At 46.8% G+C, this 18765-nt stretch overlaps 1 protein-coding gene across 3 annotated transcripts in view; it reads right to left on the bottom strand.

The window, feature by feature from the left end:
• Positions 1–18349, bottom strand: part of ZCCHC7 (zinc finger CCHC-type containing 7) — a 91784-nt gene extending 73435 nt beyond the window's left edge. For all 3 annotated transcript variants that reach the window (XM_071580291.1, XM_071580292.1, XM_071580294.1), the window contains exons 1-3: positions 18112–18349; positions 14747–14852; positions 12267–12977 (exon numbers count right to left, since the gene is read on the bottom strand). In XM_071580291.1, coding sequence (XP_071436392.1) covers positions 12267–12954 — 688 coding nt within the window. In that variant the 5' untranslated portion in view covers positions 12955–12977; positions 14747–14852; positions 18112–18349. The remainder of the gene's footprint in view (positions 1–12266; positions 12978–14746; positions 14853–18111) is intronic.
• Between the last annotated feature and the right edge of the window lie 416 nt (positions 18350–18765).

Below are 18765 nucleotides of genomic sequence, written 5' to 3'. Positions count from 1 at the left end.
CCTTAAAAAGCCACTTGCCCTGCAGGGATTCCCTTCACTCTGGGGTCACCTCTGTGAACAAGAGGTCCCAGCCAAAGGCTCTGCCTTGGTAAGACCGATGAGGTTTTCTGCTTTCCCAAATCCACACGAATGTGCAACACTTCACACATCTGAAGCCTCTTATGTTCAGACCTCGTGCCTGAGAACAGACTACTCTTGCACTCTTCACTTACTCGACTCAGAGATGGAACTGCTGTTGGCACGAAATACTCCAGTTTAGTTTTACAAAGGTGTGAAATTTAAACGTCTTTTTATTTACCCCACTTCTATCCTCAAGCACGACACATTAGCAACCTGTACATGCAATAACATGCCCTAAACATCATAAACCCCCAAATTTGCTGACAGCAAAGATCCTCAAGCAGCAAAATTCAGATTTTCTCAGCCACAGAAAATAACCCACACCTGCAAAATGACATTTAACAGCCGCTTTTCTTTCTTCTTTTTTTTTCTTTTTTTTTTTCAGTGTGAGAACTAATGTACATTTCAAGGCCTCTACACAGCTGGCTGCTTTTTAGCCCTCATCAGAGTTTTCAAAAAAATATGAATCATTAAAAAATACAACATTGGCAGTATTGAAGGTATATCAATTAAATAACCTCACTGTATCTTTCAAACTATCATATGTGCCACCAAAAGCATGGCCTGTTCCCCATTATTTGAAATTATGTCAGGGGATTACTTTGGGGACAGGGCAAAGAGGCCAAGATTAATGTGAACTCTCAAAGGTGGAATTGTGGAGCTTTTGCCAAGGTGGGGAGATGACATTTACTGTACTTGGATGATATTGTAATTCATGGGTAAAACCTGGAAGAGGTGAATAAATTTTTAGTCAGAAAAAGTAGAAAAAGAGCACACTAGAGAAATCACACAACATTTTCCCTCCTTCAGGATCAGAAATAAATATTGGGATAGGGCATCATGACTGACCACACATAGCCCCAAACCAGCTTTTATTACTCTTTGCTTCCCCTGGATTGATGACTTCAAGCCCAAGGACGAAGCACAGCATTATCAAAATGAAGAGAACAGTTACCCTGAGACCACACTTTAACAATAAAACCTAATTCCTAAGGCAAATCTCGTGACTGTTATAAAAAGACTGAAAAGTTTAACTTCTCCAACATAGAGGAGATATATATCAGCCATTTTTCAGCTTCTAAAATACCTTGTGCCAAAATTATGTGAATGCCAAAATCTCATTATTACTTGTTACCAGAATCCCCAAAGAAACAGAAGTACAGTGAGAGTTTTCTGTTACAGGTAGAAGTCATAATTCCTGTCCTTTTCATAGCTTGTAGTCAAATCAGGATTTTTTCGTTTCTTTCTAACTTACAGTTTTTAAAATAACCATCATATATTTTAAGGAATCTCTTACCAAAAAAGGGGGGTGGGGAGGGACAGAGTTAAACCAAAGAAGAAAACACAAATGTTATTTTAATTCCTTAACATGTGTGCAATTAGAGATACTATATACTTGTAAGACTAAGGATTTGCTTTAAACAAACATACAGGGAGGAGTTTTGTTAGATAAAATTTGTGTGTGCAGACTCGAAAGGCACACAGGTAGCACAACTATTTCTGGAAAGATACAATGAAAGCTTATTTGGAACATCAATGTTTGTGCTACAATTTTTGTAACTATTAAAGAGGTCATTCTGTTAACTATGTGTTAACTATTAACCATTGTTGTTAGTAAAAAATTAAAACTCTGAATTTTAAGTGTGGGGCTGGGTGAAGACAGCTTAATACTGATTCCTTCATGTAATTCTAATTTTCTTCATTTTTGCTTTTTCTTTTACTCAATGAGAATTGTTTGAACAGATTCTGATTTTTCATTTGTTCAGTTCAGAATTATGTCCCATGTGGCATGTTTTATAAATAAACTTGGAAATTAAAATAAGGAAGTTAAATTTTAGAAAACAAACTGAAAAGAATTTGCTGGCTGCCTAAATTCCCCATTCAGGCTAGAAGAGCATTTTTTATGATTCTGTTTTGACCTTGAATTAGTTGATATTTAACAGTAGTTTCCATGTTTTCCTTGTGGATGGTAAGTATAACCTTAAAAAATAAAACACCCAGCCAGACAAATTAAATCCCACCTTCCCATCCCACCTGCCCAGGTGTTCCTTTTGTGTGCTCATGTTCTCAGAGAAAGTACATGAAAGGAGAGCAATACTTGAATGAACTGTTCTGCCACCTGTACATTTTCTGAAGCATTGACAAGGAATTTGGGGCATATTTTCCATTTATGTCTATTTTTTTGAGCATGTGTCCTTCCTGTAAGACAAAAACTGGAATGGCAACATAAGAGCATGGACTGAGAAACTGTTTCAGTCTTACTGATGAAAAACAGATCAGGTATTTGCCAAACTAAAAAGAAATAAAGTTTCAATGAAATTATCCCTAATAAACTTTCAGCTTATCCTACAACACTAAAATAAATTAGGATCACAAAAATTTTCTTTTCTGAAGAATTCAGTTCCTGAAGAACCTGCTTGCTCTTTAAAAGTCCTGAAGATTTTGACTTTCACAAAGCCACTCAGGATTAGTTAAGCTTTCAAATTTAAAATTCCACGTGCTCCTTCTAATTATTTGAATCCACCATCATTTTCAAATGTGCATTTCTATAAAAGGAAAAGTGTTTTTCAGTTTTTGTCCTTCAGATATTGCATGTGTGCACTGCAAAAAAAAATTACATCACTAAACATATGTCATAAATGTGTCATTTGTGTTTAAAAACACAAAATTTTGTCACTGACACATGTCATGAACATGTCATTTGTATTTTCCAGAGGAGATTTTCAGTTGTTTTGCATAGAAAGCATTTTTCTTGACCAAAAACTTACGGCCAGCACTACAAAAGATTAATTTATATATAACTGACTAAACTGGTGTAGCGGAAGGTGCTGCTGCCCATGGCAGGGAGTGACACTGGATGGTTTATACCATCCCTTCCACCCAGGGCAGTGGCCACTGGGTCCCTGCTGCCTCCAGACACCGTGACAGGGACCGATGGCCCCTTGCCCCTGGAGGCAGCAGCCTTTGGGGCCCTCTCATCATGTCCTGTGAGAGAAACCACAGCAAAACACAACAGACCGTGACCTGCGGCCACCATGAAGTCACTCCATTTTTAGGGAAATGACAAGAAAACCAGTGCTGTTCCACCTGCATGAAGCTGCAGCTTGAAAGGGAAAAAAAACACCACCACAAAAATCACAAGTGAGTGACCAAAGCTTGGCTTTTATGCTTCATTTTTGACAGAAGGGTGTTTTTTAAATACTTGGTTATTCTATCTGAAAATTTAAGTCACAGACACAACCCCACATGGATGAACCACATAAGAGACACACACCCCATGAATGCACAGTGTGAACGACACACACACACCCCACCACTGTCGACAGAACTGCCCTGCTGCTCCAACTGTTGATATGGATTTCTTAGAGGACTCCTCTTTTCTGCTCTTTTTATGCCAAAACAAAGTTACAATAATTAAAGATCCAGTGAGGAAATCCCCCCAGCACGCACCCACTCAGCTTTAGTTTTAGAAGTACTTAAAGTACAGAGAGATGATGCCAACTCTGTCCTGCACAGCCAGTCGGGGGGACAGCTCTGTGCCAGCCTGGCACCGGCTGCAGCCTCTGGCACAGAATCCAGGGCTTGGAATACTGCTGCCCCTCCCAAGGGTGTGTTTTGGGACACCAGAGAAATCTATGTTCAAAGTTGGTAACTTTTTCCACTTCAATTTTCTTTGGCAAGATATCCAATGGGAACACAATGCGGGCAGAAACGCCAAACCTACACATACAACCACATACATGTGCCTATCCTTACACATGTGTGTGTATGTTGCTATACACACTCATGGGGAGCGAGCCCCCACATCTCGGAGTGGCAGCCAGACCCCAGGGCGGGGGAAGAATCCCTCAAGCTGCGCAGAAAAAGTTTTAAAAGCAAAAGCCACCGTTGCAGGCTCAGTGTCTTACCTTGGGCAGCGCCAGGACAGGGAGGGACACGCAGCGCTGGGCAGGGACCAGCCAGCACCGGCTGTGACACACCCAGTGCCTCACTGCCCCTGCTCCAGCAGCGCAGGGCAAGCTCTGGTGTTTCACCATGCACAGAGAGTTTAAAAAGAGACCGAAAAGAGCATCTGGCAGCTTTCCCCCACCATCCCCCCGCCTCACTGCCTTGAGGTTTTAAAGGAGTTGATGGAGAAAGATTTGTCTTGGGGATGCCTGGCTGTTCCTGGCACCTCCAGACTCTAAGGAAGGACACACACACCACAGCTGCCCATGCAGCACGACGCAAGACAGCAAAGCACAGAGAAATCAGCTCACTTTGAGAAAAAATGGTACTTTGTCACTGAAATCTGCTGTCTCCAATGGGCCCCTTCAGACTGACTGAGCACATTCCCCTCACCTACGCTTCAAAAGTAGGCAAACAAAGGAAAAACAACCAAAAGGCAGCAAAGGAATGCACAGAACTCACATCAAAGTGGTGACAGAACACACCAAATCCATGACAGAACACACCTTGGCAGCTGGTTCTGTGCACATGGTTCTCAGCAGCACATGGGGAGACATGTTAGTCTCGCTAAGGTGAGGCACACACTACACATCCATCACAAAATGTCGAGGAAAGGACAGAGCTTTTAATTTCTTCTTTCCTCACTGCTAACAACGTCATTGTCTCAAAAGACATATTCTAGATAGCTGGGACTGTCATACACAGTATGAAATCGACATGAGCAAAAGCTTTAGAGAAAAAACAGTCAAACACCACCATGGAGAGTGAGAAGAGGCTGAGCCTGTTAGGTGGGAAACTTTCCCACTGCTAAAAATTTCCATGTGAAATGGCTTAAAGCTAAATTCCACAGACAGAAAAACTTCCACACTGGTGGGAAACACTGCAGTGAACTGGAGACCCTCAGCAAAAGAGTGGGGGCGTGACCCCACATGGGATGGGTACCCATACACACACCAGTTTCTTTGCAATTGCAATTCACCCCGGTAAAAGCCACCAGAGGAAGGTCACTCCATGTGAGATACAGCCATGGAAGGCACACAGCACTCCACAGTTACAAACACCAGAAACACAGAGTATAAAGACCCCCACTGCTGTCACCCCAGGGCTTGTCAGCTGGTGTCACAGACACATGTGCAGCCCCACAGGCTCCGGCAAGGCAGCAGCCTGAGGAGCCACTTCTGCACCTCCTCCAGATTTAATGTGAGTGGCCACACTCCGCTGCCACAGCATCAGTGTCACTTGCAGTGACGCCACAGGGTCAGGTCTCTGCACAGCTTCACCTGGCAGCTCAGACTTCCCTTTTCCCCTTTTTAAACCCCCAAGACCTCTGTCTCCTGTACACTCTCTACTGCATTTTTTCAATTGCTTAAACACCTTGAACTTCTCCTAAGGAAGGATTAAATCAATTTCCCATTAGTGGTCAAAAAATCAAACGCAGTATGAGAGTTTGTCACCTCCTGTAAGAAACACAAGGAAACAGGAACAAGGAAGAAACATCAAACTGATAACAGAAGTGGGGGAAAAAAAGCAGCCCTTGTAACAACCTACAGGCCAACACAGAACAACGACAAAAAAACCACCTCACAAACAAACAAAAAACCTCCAAAAAACAAAAAAAAGGAAGGAAAATAAAAAAGAAGAAAAAGAAAAAGTCACAAAGAATATATGATCATGTAAGCATGGCCACTCTTGCGGAAAACCTAGGCAGCAATCCCAAGCCAGGGGTAATTTAAATGTGAGCCCAGGTTCACAATAGTGACCGAATCTGCATGGCTACACGGGGCTGCTCAGGCTGCAGGTGTGCTCAGCGTTGTTCTCTTCAGATTTGCAAACAAACTTTATTAGTTTTATTAATTTTTTTTCTTAAATAATCAAGAGATTTGAGTGTATCCACACTACATGGTGAAGAAGATTAAGATTTTTTCTTTAATCAAAATATCCATATGCATGTGCTGTATCTTCCAAGGGGTAGGTGGATTCCCACTGCTGATTCCTGCTCCAGGCTGTGTTCTGCTGCAGGAACTCATGCACAAACCACTCCTACCACATTTCCATGACGGCAGGGTTCCAAGAAACACAAGTAAGAAGAAAATCCCCCAAATCTCAGGAAAACCCCCCAAATCTCAGCGCTCAGTAGGGCACAGTTCTGGGGGAAACAAGCCCATAAAGCGGTTCAGCAGTGCATACTCACACAAAAATTGGAATCTGCTTCTCTGCACTGTGACCTGGCACCATTCCATCCATCTGTCTGTCCATCCGTCCCTCTGACAGGGACCAAGCCGCAGCCCCACGGGCCTGGCTGTGCTGGGCAGGGCAGGTGAGAGTGGGAGCTCTGTGCCGGTGTGGGACGGGCACAGCCTGGGCAGGACACCAAGGACCACCAGCTCCCCCCTCCTCTGAAGCCCCTGCGTCCCAGCCCCCCCCAGGTGTTGATGGCTCCCACGTGCACGGCTGACCAGCTCATGCAAACACGGGTCCAGCACAAGCTGCTCCCAAAACCCCACAGATTTCACACTGAGGCATCTTTCCCGTGTGCTTCTCCATCAGCCATCCTGGGGCTGCCTGGTGCCCACGCTGGAACCCCCAGAGATGCTCCTATGCTCCAGGGAGCACCATGGGGGCCAGAGGGACCCCTTGAGCAGGGACACGGTCACAGCCACTGCATGTGGCCTTGGGAACGGCAGCCCACGAGCCACCCAAGACACCACAAAGCCACTGGGGCACAAACCCCTGCCTTTGAGGCTTTGGAGACACTGGTACATGGACCATGCCAGAAAGTCCTGCTGCTTTTAAGACATGCAGCAAACACCACTAAATATTAACAAAAATATTTTGATTTACTACTGAAAGCAATTTTGGCTGAGACTAAATCCAGCAATTCGACAATTGGGGCATCCAACAAGCAGAGGAAAGTGTGGCTCTTCACAGAGCTCCCCTGTGCCCTGTGAAAAATTTCTTGCAGGCATTTTTGTAGGAAAAATAAGTTGTTGCTACAAATCACAGGACTTCAGAACAAAAAACACACTGTATTGTGCAAAGGTCACATTCAAAACCAGCAGTCAAGGAAAAGTTAAAGAAGAAAAGCACAATTCACTGTACTTTGTTGTCATTTTAGAAATAAGCTTACATATTTTAACCCCTTAAAATACACTGAAGGATTTGAATAACAGCACAGAGAGAAAAGAAATAAACAGGTGTGGTCAGATTTTTGAATAATGTCCGTGGTGTCATGCAGAGTTAAAATAAAATTAAGTTGTAATCTAGAAGAAGCCATTTAAACACTGATAATTCACTGATCATTTCTTTTTGACAGAAATAAGACAATAAATCAAATATACCACAGACTGCTATTTCCATTCTGAGTCCAGAAGCTGTGGTTACTGCTGCTGAACAGAAAACTCCTTCCTACGTGATATTTTGGGGAGGAGGCAGAAATGAAATATTTCCAATTTTTTTTCATTTTAGGTGTATTTTTATGGTTTTATTCACTAAACATTCAAACACAGTTCCTTTTTCTCTTTTTCATTTTACAGGTGTATTTTAGATTGAAAAACAGCCACACACCATGAACCTGCCAAGCCCAGAATGTGACCACACTCAGCCGTGGTCTCCAAGGAAGGGGCCAAGCGGGCAAAGGATAAAACAGGGAGAAGATAAATTGCTTTTTGTACCCCTTAGTGGCCAGACATCAATGTTGCAGCTCTGAAAACTGCCTTTTCAAAAAAAAAAAAAAGTAGTAGAGATTAGGATTGCTGCTATTTGTGGGGGAAGAAATATGTTAAAAAGAAGGTTTTAATGAAGAAATGGATGAAAGACTTCCAGCTACAGGAGATTAACGTTCTTATCGTATAAACTCTTACTGCAAAGTGGAAGGAAGGGCTGGGGGGAAGAATCCTCCTCTAAAGACCTGGAAACTCTCCGACGCTGAAAATGAATTATCTGCATTTAGTTCATGGCACAGTTTGCAATGATTTTCTTTGCATGTTTTTATTCTGGACTCTTAAACTTAAAAAAAAAAGGGATGAATCATACCAAATATCTAGATTTGCTGAACTACACATTTTTGAAACACCACATGAAGCAGAGCCACCAGCAGCACCATCCTGCACTTCTCCGAATGCCACACTGTGACGCCCACCAGCAGCCAGGTGGAAACAAACAGGTACCTGGTCACTGCCTTTTGGCAGAGAAACCAGGTATTTTACAGAAATATGGGCACAAATACGCTGTGACTTAGTGTGGTATTAGACAAGCAAAAACCAAACAAGGAATCACAGAATCACAGAATCAGCTGGGTTGGAAAAGAACTCCAAGATCATCAAGTCCAACCCTTGGTCCAACTCCAGTCCCTTTACCAGATCATGGCACTCAGTGCCACGGTCAAGCTCAGGTTAAAAACCTCCAGGGATGGGGAATCCACGCCCTCTCTGGGCAGCCCATTCCAATGCCTGAGCACTCTCTCTGCAAAGAATTTTTTTCTGCTCTCCAACTTCAATTTCCCCTGGCAGAGCTTGAGCCCATCGTGCCCCCTTGTCCTATTGCTGAGTGCCTGGGAGAAGAGACCAACCCCCACCTGGCCAGAACTTCCCTTCAGGGAGTTCTAGACATTGATGAGGTCACCTCTGAGCCTCCTCTTCTCCAGGTTAAACACCCCCAGCTCCCTCAGCCTCTCCCCACAGCACTTGTGCTCCAGGCCCTTCTCCAGTCTCGTTGCTCTTCTCTGGCCCCGTTCCAGCCCCTCAATCTCTTGCCTGAACTGAGGGGCCCAGAACTGAACAAAACACTCAAGGTGTGACCTCCCCGAGGCAGAGTCCAGGGAAAGGGTCACTGCCCTGGGCCTGCTGGCCACGCTAGTTTGGATCCAGGCCAGGATCCCATTGGCCTTCTTGGCCACCTAGGCACACTGGTGGCTCCTGTTGAGCTTCCTGTCCCTCAGTCCCCCCAGGTCCCTCTGCCTGGCTGCTCTCCAGCCACTCTGTGCCCAGCCTGGAGCGCTCCAGGGGCTGGGGTGGCCAAAGGGCAGGACCTGCACTTGGCCTTGTTGAACTTCATCCCATTGGAATCAGTCCATCTCTCCAGTCTATCCAGATCCCTCTGCAGAGCCCTCCTGCCTTCCAGTAGGTTGACACTCCCTCCCAACTTGGTGTCATCAGCAAATTTGCTGATGATGGACTCAATCCCCTCATCTAAATCATCAATAAAGATGTTAAACAGGACTGGACCCAGCACTGACCCCTGGGGACACCACTGGTGACTGGCTGCCAGCTGGATGCAGCTCCATTCACCTAAAGGCAGAGGAAAGCAGGACAGAGAGGTGAGGGAAGGCTCCCATCTACGTATGGAACATCAGTGCTCATGGCCTGGCTGTAACCCACAGGGTGGCAGCTGAGGACCAAAGGGTGAACCTGGATCTGCCATCGAGGCCCAGAGCTCATGTCACATGGTAACAGGACATCTCTTTCCATCACAGCAGACACAGGTGGCTGCAGCTGGAAGGCTGCATGAGGGAAAGACTCTCTGTATACTGGAGGCATCAAGACAGCATTATTTGTTTGCAGCAAATATTGAAAACAGTAAGGTTGTTAGACAAGAGCAGGTCAGGCAAGCAAGGAGTAGAAAAGTGAACAGAATAAGGAGGTATACTCAGTTCCTTTCTTTGAAAAGTTGTTTCAGACTCCAGTGGAAGTTCAGCATCTCTGTTCAGGAACTCAGACATGAAAACAGACTCATGAAATGACTGACACAACCAGGTGCTTTCATTGTCACAGAACTGTTCATGTGTTGGTTCCCTTTCTCACGGGAAGCAAACTGGACACCGGACTCATCACAACTCTGTTAAGGGAGGTCTGTCCCATGTACAGCCACAGATTGTTCTGGTGGAGAAGGGAAAGACAAGGCCTCACTAGTCCCCATGATCATCCCTACTGACACCACCAACCCTAAAATGGTAATTTACATGCTATGTCATCACCAAAACATCTGATCTTCTTTAGAAACCCTGAAAACAGAACTGTGTATGTCTCCAGACAATTTAAATTAGCAGAGAATATCTTTGACAGGATAGTTTGCCAACACAGACATTTTTTCAATGCATTTCTTTGAACTTAAATTTTTTACGTCCATGTTTCAGCAAAGAAATAATTTATAGAATCAGAGCAGCCCAGAATGGTTTGGTTGGAAGGGACCTTAAAGATCACCTCATCCCAAGTCCTTGTCATTGGCATGGACACCTTTCACTAGACCAGTTACATAATATAGTCCGTATTATATATTGTAGGCTACATTACATATTTTAGTCTATATTATATATTATAGTCTGTAGAACAGGAGATACAGTGCTGCACAATAGAAACATTAGGGTTACTGTACACTAGAAAGATTTATGGCTTTTCTTCCCTGCAGCTATTTTCATGTTCTTTTGGCTTTTCATTACACACACATTTCTACAACACAATTTATATTCTAAGCCTACATCTTTGCATTGCCATCATTACGTGTATTAGAAAAGGAGCAGCTGAACCAAACTTCTGTGCATTGGAGCTACCTCAATCCCATCCACCAGAATCTGGAGGGATTTGCAGTGGGTTCTGGTCTAGCACTGAGAATAAAAACCTGAGTAGAGGAGAGCAGGTGCATTTATGAGCCTTGTGTGGCTGCCTTTGAATTCCCACTCAAACATCTCAAAAACTGTTTATATTGCCTACACTCAATGAAACAATTCTGGTTCTGAATAGTGTTACCCATTCACACTGCGTGGGGAAATCCTGCTCCTGTTGCCTACTCTGGATGTGGCTTGCTTATTGGCAACATCCATGAACAGATCCATGAATCAGAAACATCACAAGGTTTGTCACAAAAACGTGTGCTAAGTTAGCAAAACTGCCCCCTGGTACCAACCTCCTGTGTTGATTTTTAACAGCCTCCCCTCAGTGAGCACTGGGAGATCTGCAAAGAAATTCTTAGAAACTCCATTTTAAAAGATTTATAGGGAGGAAAAAACTACACGAATTTTAAGCTCAGTGTGGCTGCCATGGGTTTTGGCTTGGTGACTGAACAGTCTGCACAACAGTCTGCTTAGCTATGGACAAAACACACACACAGCTCCAGCAGAAGGTTATCCTCCAGCAGAAGGTTACAGGCCCGAGACATGTGTTTCACCAGAAAAGAAGGCAAAGATCATCCTTCAGCTCTCCCCTCTCAAAGAGCTCAGCAGCATACATGAACAGCAGCACTATTTACACACACCCCAACAAAAAACTCCAGTGATGTAAGCACCACAGAACATTCCATTTCACCCCAAACTGCCTCATTTACATGTGTGCTAAGTAAAATTATGGTGTACTTTTTTTTGTAACTTTTTAAAAAATACTGTCTACTTCACTTTATAAACAAACTTCTATTGTATTTCCTTCCCAGCCTTTGTTCAGGTCATGGTTTCCCTCAGTCTGGAAGGGGACACTGTTCCCAGGAATGATCTTTGTGCACCAGGAAACCAGTGGGCAAGAAAAAGTACCAGCTGATCATCTAACACAGTTTTCAGTTGCTAGTGATGAGGTGTGTATTACACTGCATGGTTATTACAAACCCAACACCTACACTCCGTCACACTGACCACATTTACTGACTTTCTTCACCATAATGTGGAAGAATATTTTATGAAACACTGAGAGTTAGAGGCTAGCCTTAGTGGCTGGGGAGGGATCTGTCTGAATTATTCAGCTTAGAATCCACACAAGAAGTGACAGTCAACTGCACAATAGCCCAAACTACCAGATTCCTGAGGGGCAGTTACCTGCTGAATTCAGGCAGGGAAACACTCAGGTCTCCCTCTGCCCCCTCCTGTTACAGCTCATCCCTGTCCTGAATTGCAGTGTCTCTGGTCTAGCACACAAGAACTTTTTATATGCTCTTAGGAATACAAAATACACAGAAAAGTTGGCAAGTTCACAGCACAAACCACTCTGATTTTACTTCTAAATTTGCACCAGCCAAAATGTTGTCTTTCCTTCCATATGTCATGCTGCTGAAATAAAGGTATTGAAATGGTACAAATAATGGCCATTTCATTCACTACAGCTTTGCATCCATCATCACGCACTACAGTTTGCTTTCTGTTTATCCTTCTCTTCAAATACTGAGTCATTGCAGAGAAATCATCCCCCACACAGAAAAACAAACAAGGCAAAAAAAGCACTAACCTTCCCTGACAGGAGCAGCGCAGCCCTCAAGGTTCAGAATGATGTCTCCATCCCTGTCATCCGCACCAGCTCCCAGGAGCATCCAGCTCTCAACGTTGTCGCTGTCAGAGATCACACTCTCCTCCTCCGAGCTGTCTTCTACCAACACCTCGTGGATGGCCCCAGATCCAGCAGAACTCACTGGGCTTGGCATCCCACTGGTGTTTCTACTCTGCCTTGGTGTGTCCACATCTGATCCGGGGGGACACAGGGCATTACATCCAGCAGCTTTGGTGTGACTTGGTGTGGAAGACACTGGGTGGATGTGTTTTTTATCATGAGCTGAAAAGCTTCTAAACCTCTTTGCTTTGCTTTTGTAGATGCTGACTTCATCTGGTGTATCAGACAGCACAATGACCTCAGGGTCGTCTGAAAGCTGAGCACCACCACCATTGAATTCTTCACCCTCTTTCTCATCTTCACCTTGTTTCTCAGATAAACCTGAACTGTGACCCGTGACTTCTGCAACATCAGCTTTTTCATCCATTTCCAGCGTGCTGACTTCTCCAAGATTTTGGGAATAGTGGATTTGGCTATAGAGATGAAACTCCACTTCACTATCAACACTCTGCTCACTGGACGACTCCTCGTGATAAAGTTCATCTTCGTACGCTTCAGTATCCTCAGCATCGTCATAGTCGCTGATCATTGTGGACAGTGAAGAGTCCGTGTCTGCAAAACACCAGAAGGTTCTATCAGAATGATCATGTGCCCAAAACAGTCCTTCAGAAGATGCCTCTTGTCTACCTGGAATTGCTCAGGTGAGGCATAGAGCTCTGGGCATAGAACACCAAACTGAGCAGATTTAACAGCAATCCATGCTCAAATCAGTAATAGCAAAAGCTACTTCAGAGTGCATTTGCTTTAACCATAATTAATACTTAAGCTCAACTAATTTGGTTTCTGCATATGGCATTTAATGTGCTCTGCGCTCCCACGTGATGGCCACACCTGCATGCTGTGTACAGCTCAGGCTCTCTGATACTGGAAAAGACAGATGTACTGGCATGAGTGTAGCCAAGGGCCACTAAAGTGATTAAGGGATTGGAGCATCTGTCATAGGAGCCCAGGTTGAGAGACCTGGGGCTGCTCCTGTTCAGGAAGAGGAGGTCCAGGGGGATCTATCCATGCTCATAAACACCTGGGGTGGGGCAAGTAAACATGACTGAGCCAGGCTCTCCCAAGAGTGTCCAGCAGCAAGATGAAAGGCAACAGACACAAAATAAGAAAATACAGGGAATTCCACTTAAACATAACTATGTTGCACAGAAAAGCTGCAGAGCCTCCATCCTCAAGCATGTTCAGACTTCAACAGGACAGTCCTGAGAAAACTGCTCTAGGTCTCCCCACTTTGAGTGAGGGGGCTGAAATTGCCAAAGGCTCCTTCCCACCTCAGCTATCCTGTAATCCCAGCCCAAGTGTGGGTGTGTCCAGAGCTCATTACCTGCTTCCTGTCAAGACAGGTAATACAAGGACATTGTAAAGTCACTCTGCCTCCTTCAGAGAATACCTTACTTCAGGCACATGACCACACAATGCAGAAAGCAGAGGAAAGGGAACACCTCCTCTGAAAAGTCTGTCTGTATTTCTGTATTACAGTTACTCCCAGCAAAGACAACAAGCGTTTTTTAGACATCAAAACTGTCAGATTTCAGTTTTTTAGCTGTGGAAAAATGTTCCATGGTACTGTTTGAATTCATGTACTTACATGTATGTACAAGAATTCAGATTTGTGAGCTTTGTACAGAAGTAATCTGTGTGATGATGGTATTTAAAGAACTCAAAGGCTCTTATGGTGAAGACTCTGCCTCTTTCACCCAGGTTCCTAGGTACATATAACACCTATTATGCTAAATAAAATATGAAAGAAAGAGGTGGCCATAGACACAATAAACGTATTATATAGCACTACTTAGCTTTGGAGGCTGTAGATAGGAAGAAAAAGTAAAACACTGGTCACCTGAATGGCTGTATTTATTAAAGAAATAGACAGAAAAGCATCTAAAATCCCAAGTGAAGCCCCCAAACTTCAACATTTTTCTCAACTTCACATGCAGGGCAGGGGGGGTGGGTCACCCTTAAGAACAAGTCACAACCTGTTCCCATCCATGAGGTAAGAATAAAGCTCCAATCAAGCACATTCATAAGATTAAACTGTGGTTACAGAATGTGAGAAAAGAGACCTTCAGTAATGTGGCAAATTAACCAGTGCCCTTGAAACATGCTGCAATTTTAGTGATACTCGAAAAGCCAACCGAATCCAAGCACTCCTTCCTTCCCTCCTGTCCCCCAGCAGACAGAGCCACCCACAGTAAGTAGTGACCACTACTGAGAGTAGGCAGCTGGACAAGACTGATGGCTCTGGAGTGCCCAAGGAACTGACTCACAGACACTACACAGCACAGACAACTGCACGGACAGGCAGCAAGCACTACACTTACTTTGATCTATCCTCCCCAGAAGCTCAGTCACACGATGGCTCCTCCTCCTCCTTTCAGGTCCACAGGTGACTGACTCTTCCTCTTGCTCAGCACGTGCAGCAGATCACTGGAAAAGGAGAAACATTCAAAGTCATCATTGCAACACGGTATGAAGACACTCAGTGCCACTGCTCACCATCCCACACTCACGCTTGCAGCCACACCCCAGCTCTTTAGGAGTGAGGAACAGCCACGTCAGGGATCTGGCATCCCAGCAGGCACAAACACGGCCTCTAGGAAAGGGAAGAGTAGCTCAACAAAAGTTTTGCTGTTTTTCACATTGCCAAGGTGAAACAGTCTCTCACTGCCTTCATACTGATGCTCAGAGGAAGAGCTGACTGGAACTTAGATTTCCTTTTGCCAGTGAAAGACTATGGGCAAACATGCCCTTCCACAGAAATGTTTCAGTTGGAAAAGATCCTGAGGGTCATTGAGCCTCACCATTCCCCCAGCCATGTTAACCATGTCCTTAAGTGTCACAACTATCTCACTACCAGCTGGACTATGACAAAGACAACCCTCATGTCTGAGTGTGACAATCCCATAAAAAATATTAGTCCTGCACAGGCTACCTGATTTGATATGTCAGACAGGCTGCAAGGAGACCAGTAATACACTGACACATCCTACTCTGAAACTAAACTGCTTTACTTTAAACCCCTCTGCCAAACTTCAAAACTCTGCCCATGGGAGAACCCCATGCCTTCAGGAAGAGGAATCCCACTCCTACGTGAACTGGAGTACAACCTTCCTCAAAAGCACCTGATGGCTTCTTTGGGAACCCCTAAGGACAGTTCAGAAAAAGGGCTGATCATGTTAAAATTAAAAAACCAGAGACACCTGAATTACTCTTAACCATTTCCAAACAAAACTGCTGGAGGCTGCAGCTGGCAATAGCAGGGTTCCTTTTCAAACCCTGCTTCCCAATACTTTTTGTCTGGCGCATGAAGAACCCGATGCCCCACACTTGATGTGACAGCAGGGGCTGGCAGCAGCACTGGGCAGCAGGAAGGGAGATGCCAGCAGCGACTTGAGGCAGGGAGGAACAGCACTAACAAGTTAATCAGAGTATCCATGGCAGTTTTCCAGCTGCAGGCGGGCAGTGACTCCTTCAGCCAAAATTCCAGAGGCGGTTTGGACAGTGAGGTGTCTCACACCCTTTGCAGCAGGATGCCCAGGCACTCCTTCCCACATCATTCCTGTTCACACACCTCAGCTCTCCCTGCCAATCCCTCGTTTCCTCTGCTTTAGCTACAGAACTTCTGCTGCTCTTACTTTCTCAACTTCTAACACCTTCCAGAGCTCATTGTGCTTAACTTCAAATACTGAGATTTCTTAAAAATCTTGAACAAAAAACGAAACACAAAGATTACTTTTTCATCATTTTCATCATTTCAGGCAAGTGTACTGTTTCCATTGTAAATCATCAGAGAATTCCAAGTGTTTCCTTATTTATCTTGTTCTCTGCTTGATTTCTGCAGTTAAATCTAACGTTTTAAGATAAAGGCTTCTTATGGGTTTAGCAAATATTTTGCTCTATTGCAAATAGAGCAGCAACCGTGTTCTCTTCTGCCTTGGAAGGCAAAGAGAAAACACAGCTGTAGTGTCAGGCTGCTAGAGATCAGAACAATAACAAAACAGAGAGAGACATCTTCCAAGGAAATTACAGCAACATGTATCAGAACAGAGGGTTAGACACCAGGATATCAGGAGCCAGACCTTTTCCCAGCCTTAAATTTAGTCATATTTGTGAGACACAAACCATCTGGTGCTTCACACTTCTGAGACACAGTGAGCATGAAACTGATAAAGATCTTAAACATTCCAGGATGGGTGAATGAAATTTTTCATTCCAGCTTCTGTTACTGCTTTTGTACCCTCTGTTGTCTGGATTTCATTGGAAAATTATTGTTATGAAGCACACAACTGAAATAAAAGTCACATCTTTGCTCTTCTTGGTACCCTAGGAAGGTAGGAAATGCCAAGCCTAAATGTAATTTTAAAAAAACTACACAAAGATATGTTTATTATCAGGACACTGCTTTTTACTGTCAGGAGACTGCTCCTCTTCCCCTGCTCTGTTTCTGTACACCATATGACTTGGACCTGACCGTGCCTCACAGGGACAACTGTGCTGCTCCCAGAGCAGACGAGGGAGGCACAACCCACACCTGCCGCCACAGGTGAGATGTGCAGTGTCAGTCCCTGTGGCTGCACCACCTGGAGTAGACAGGCCCTCGCACTGGAACACTGACAAGTGCCAGGAGGTAGGTTGGGGACAGCCCCTGCACTCGTTTTTCATGATCTGATGGTGATTTTTGGCTAAGCCTTGAGGCACAAACCCCATCCTTGTGCCAGTTTACTGTGGTTTGAGGAGACATGACTGCTCTGGACTTTCTTTAAAAGCAGTGCAAATAGACATGAAAAGCTTTAGAGAAGAGGTCAGGGGTTTTTTAGTGAAAACCACACCTTCACGAGACCACAAGAACATCTCTTCCACACCCAAATGCTGAAAAACAACAAAACATTCCAAGTTTACTTTGAGCCTTCCAGAGGACTTTACTCTCTTCAGCCACTTGCTGAATTGTGTTTAAGAGTGGCAGAGATTGGCTTTTCCTTGGATCCTAAGACAGGGTTTGGCCCGGGTGTGTGCGGGGCCTGGGGAGGGGGGGGGAGTGTGTGCGGGGCCCGGGGATGGGGGGGTGGGTGTGTGCGGGGCCCGGGGAGGGCGGGGGGTGGGTGTGTGCGGGCCCGGGGGGGGGTGGGAGGGGGGAATTGTGCGGGCCCCGGGGGGGGGGGGAGGGGGTGCGGTGGTGTGTGCGGGGCCCGGGGGGGGTGGGGGCTGTGCGGGCCCCGTAGGGGGGGGCACGGGGGGGGTGCTGTGCGGGCCCCGGACGGGGGGGGAGGGGGTGCGGGGCCCGGGGAGGGGGGGTGGGGTGGGGTGGTGTGTGCGAAGCCCGGGGTGGGGGGTGGGGGGGGGGCTGTGCTGGCCCCGGAGGGGGGGATGTGGGGGTGCGGGGCCCGGGGAGAGGGGGGGTGCGGGGCCCGAGGGGGGGAGGGGGTGCGGGGCCCGAGGGGGGGAGGGGGTGCGGGGCCCGGGGTGGGAGGGGTGTACGGGGCCCGATGGGGGTGCGGGGCCGAGCAGTGCCGGGCCCATGGGGGTGCGGGGCCGAACCGTGCGAGGCCAGAGGGTGGACCGGGAACGACGCCGCAGTCCTGGGACACACGGACACCGAGGCCGGGCCGGACTGGCGTCGAGGGCCTGGGCTGAGGCCGCTGAGGGGCCCCGGGAAGCGGGACCCGACGGGGCCGGGGCCGGTACTCACTGCCGGGGAGCGGGACCCACTGACTGACAGGCCTCGTTCACTCGGGGCCGGTGCTGCTGGTCGGGGCCGGGACTCCCTCACACCGGGCCGGGACTTTCTCGCCCAGTTCCAGCCGGGCCGGGACTCCCTCACATCAGGCCGGGACTCTCTCGCCCGGTTCCGGCCGTGCCAGAACTCACTCACACCGGGGCGGGACACCCTCGCCCGGTTCCGGCCGTGCCGGTGCCGCCGAGCCGGAAGTGACCGCGCTCCGGCCCCGCCCGCGGCCACGTGCGTCCGGTGTGGCCACCCCCGCGCGGGGCGGTGGCTGCGGGGTGGGCCGGGGGGCGGGGACGGGGATTTACTGAGGGCCGGGCGGGGACAGGGGGCTGGGCCGGGGGCTGGGCCGGGGGCGGGGACGGGGACGGGGATGGGGATTTAGTGAGGGCTGGCTGCACGGGGACGGGCGGTTTACTCAGGGCTGCTGCCAGCCTTGGGGGCTGGTCCGCGCCCCGCCCGATAGTCCAGCCCGGCCGCTGCCCCGTCCCGGGCCAGCTCCGTGTGCGGCGGGTACAGCACCGTGCCGGGCACCGCAGCAGCGGGATCCGGGAGGAGACGTGCTGGGAACAGACCTTAAATCCCACCCAGTGCCACTCCTACTGTCCCAGATTGCTC

Source organism: Pithys albifrons, chromosome Z, assembly GCF_047495875.1.
Source record: "Pithys albifrons albifrons isolate INPA30051 chromosome Z, PitAlb_v1, whole genome shotgun sequence".
Lineage (NCBI taxonomy): Eukaryota > Metazoa > Chordata > Aves > Passeriformes > Thamnophilidae > Pithys > Pithys albifrons.
Note: the sequence above shows the minus strand (reverse complement) of the source record. Positions and strands in the feature narration are given on the sequence as shown.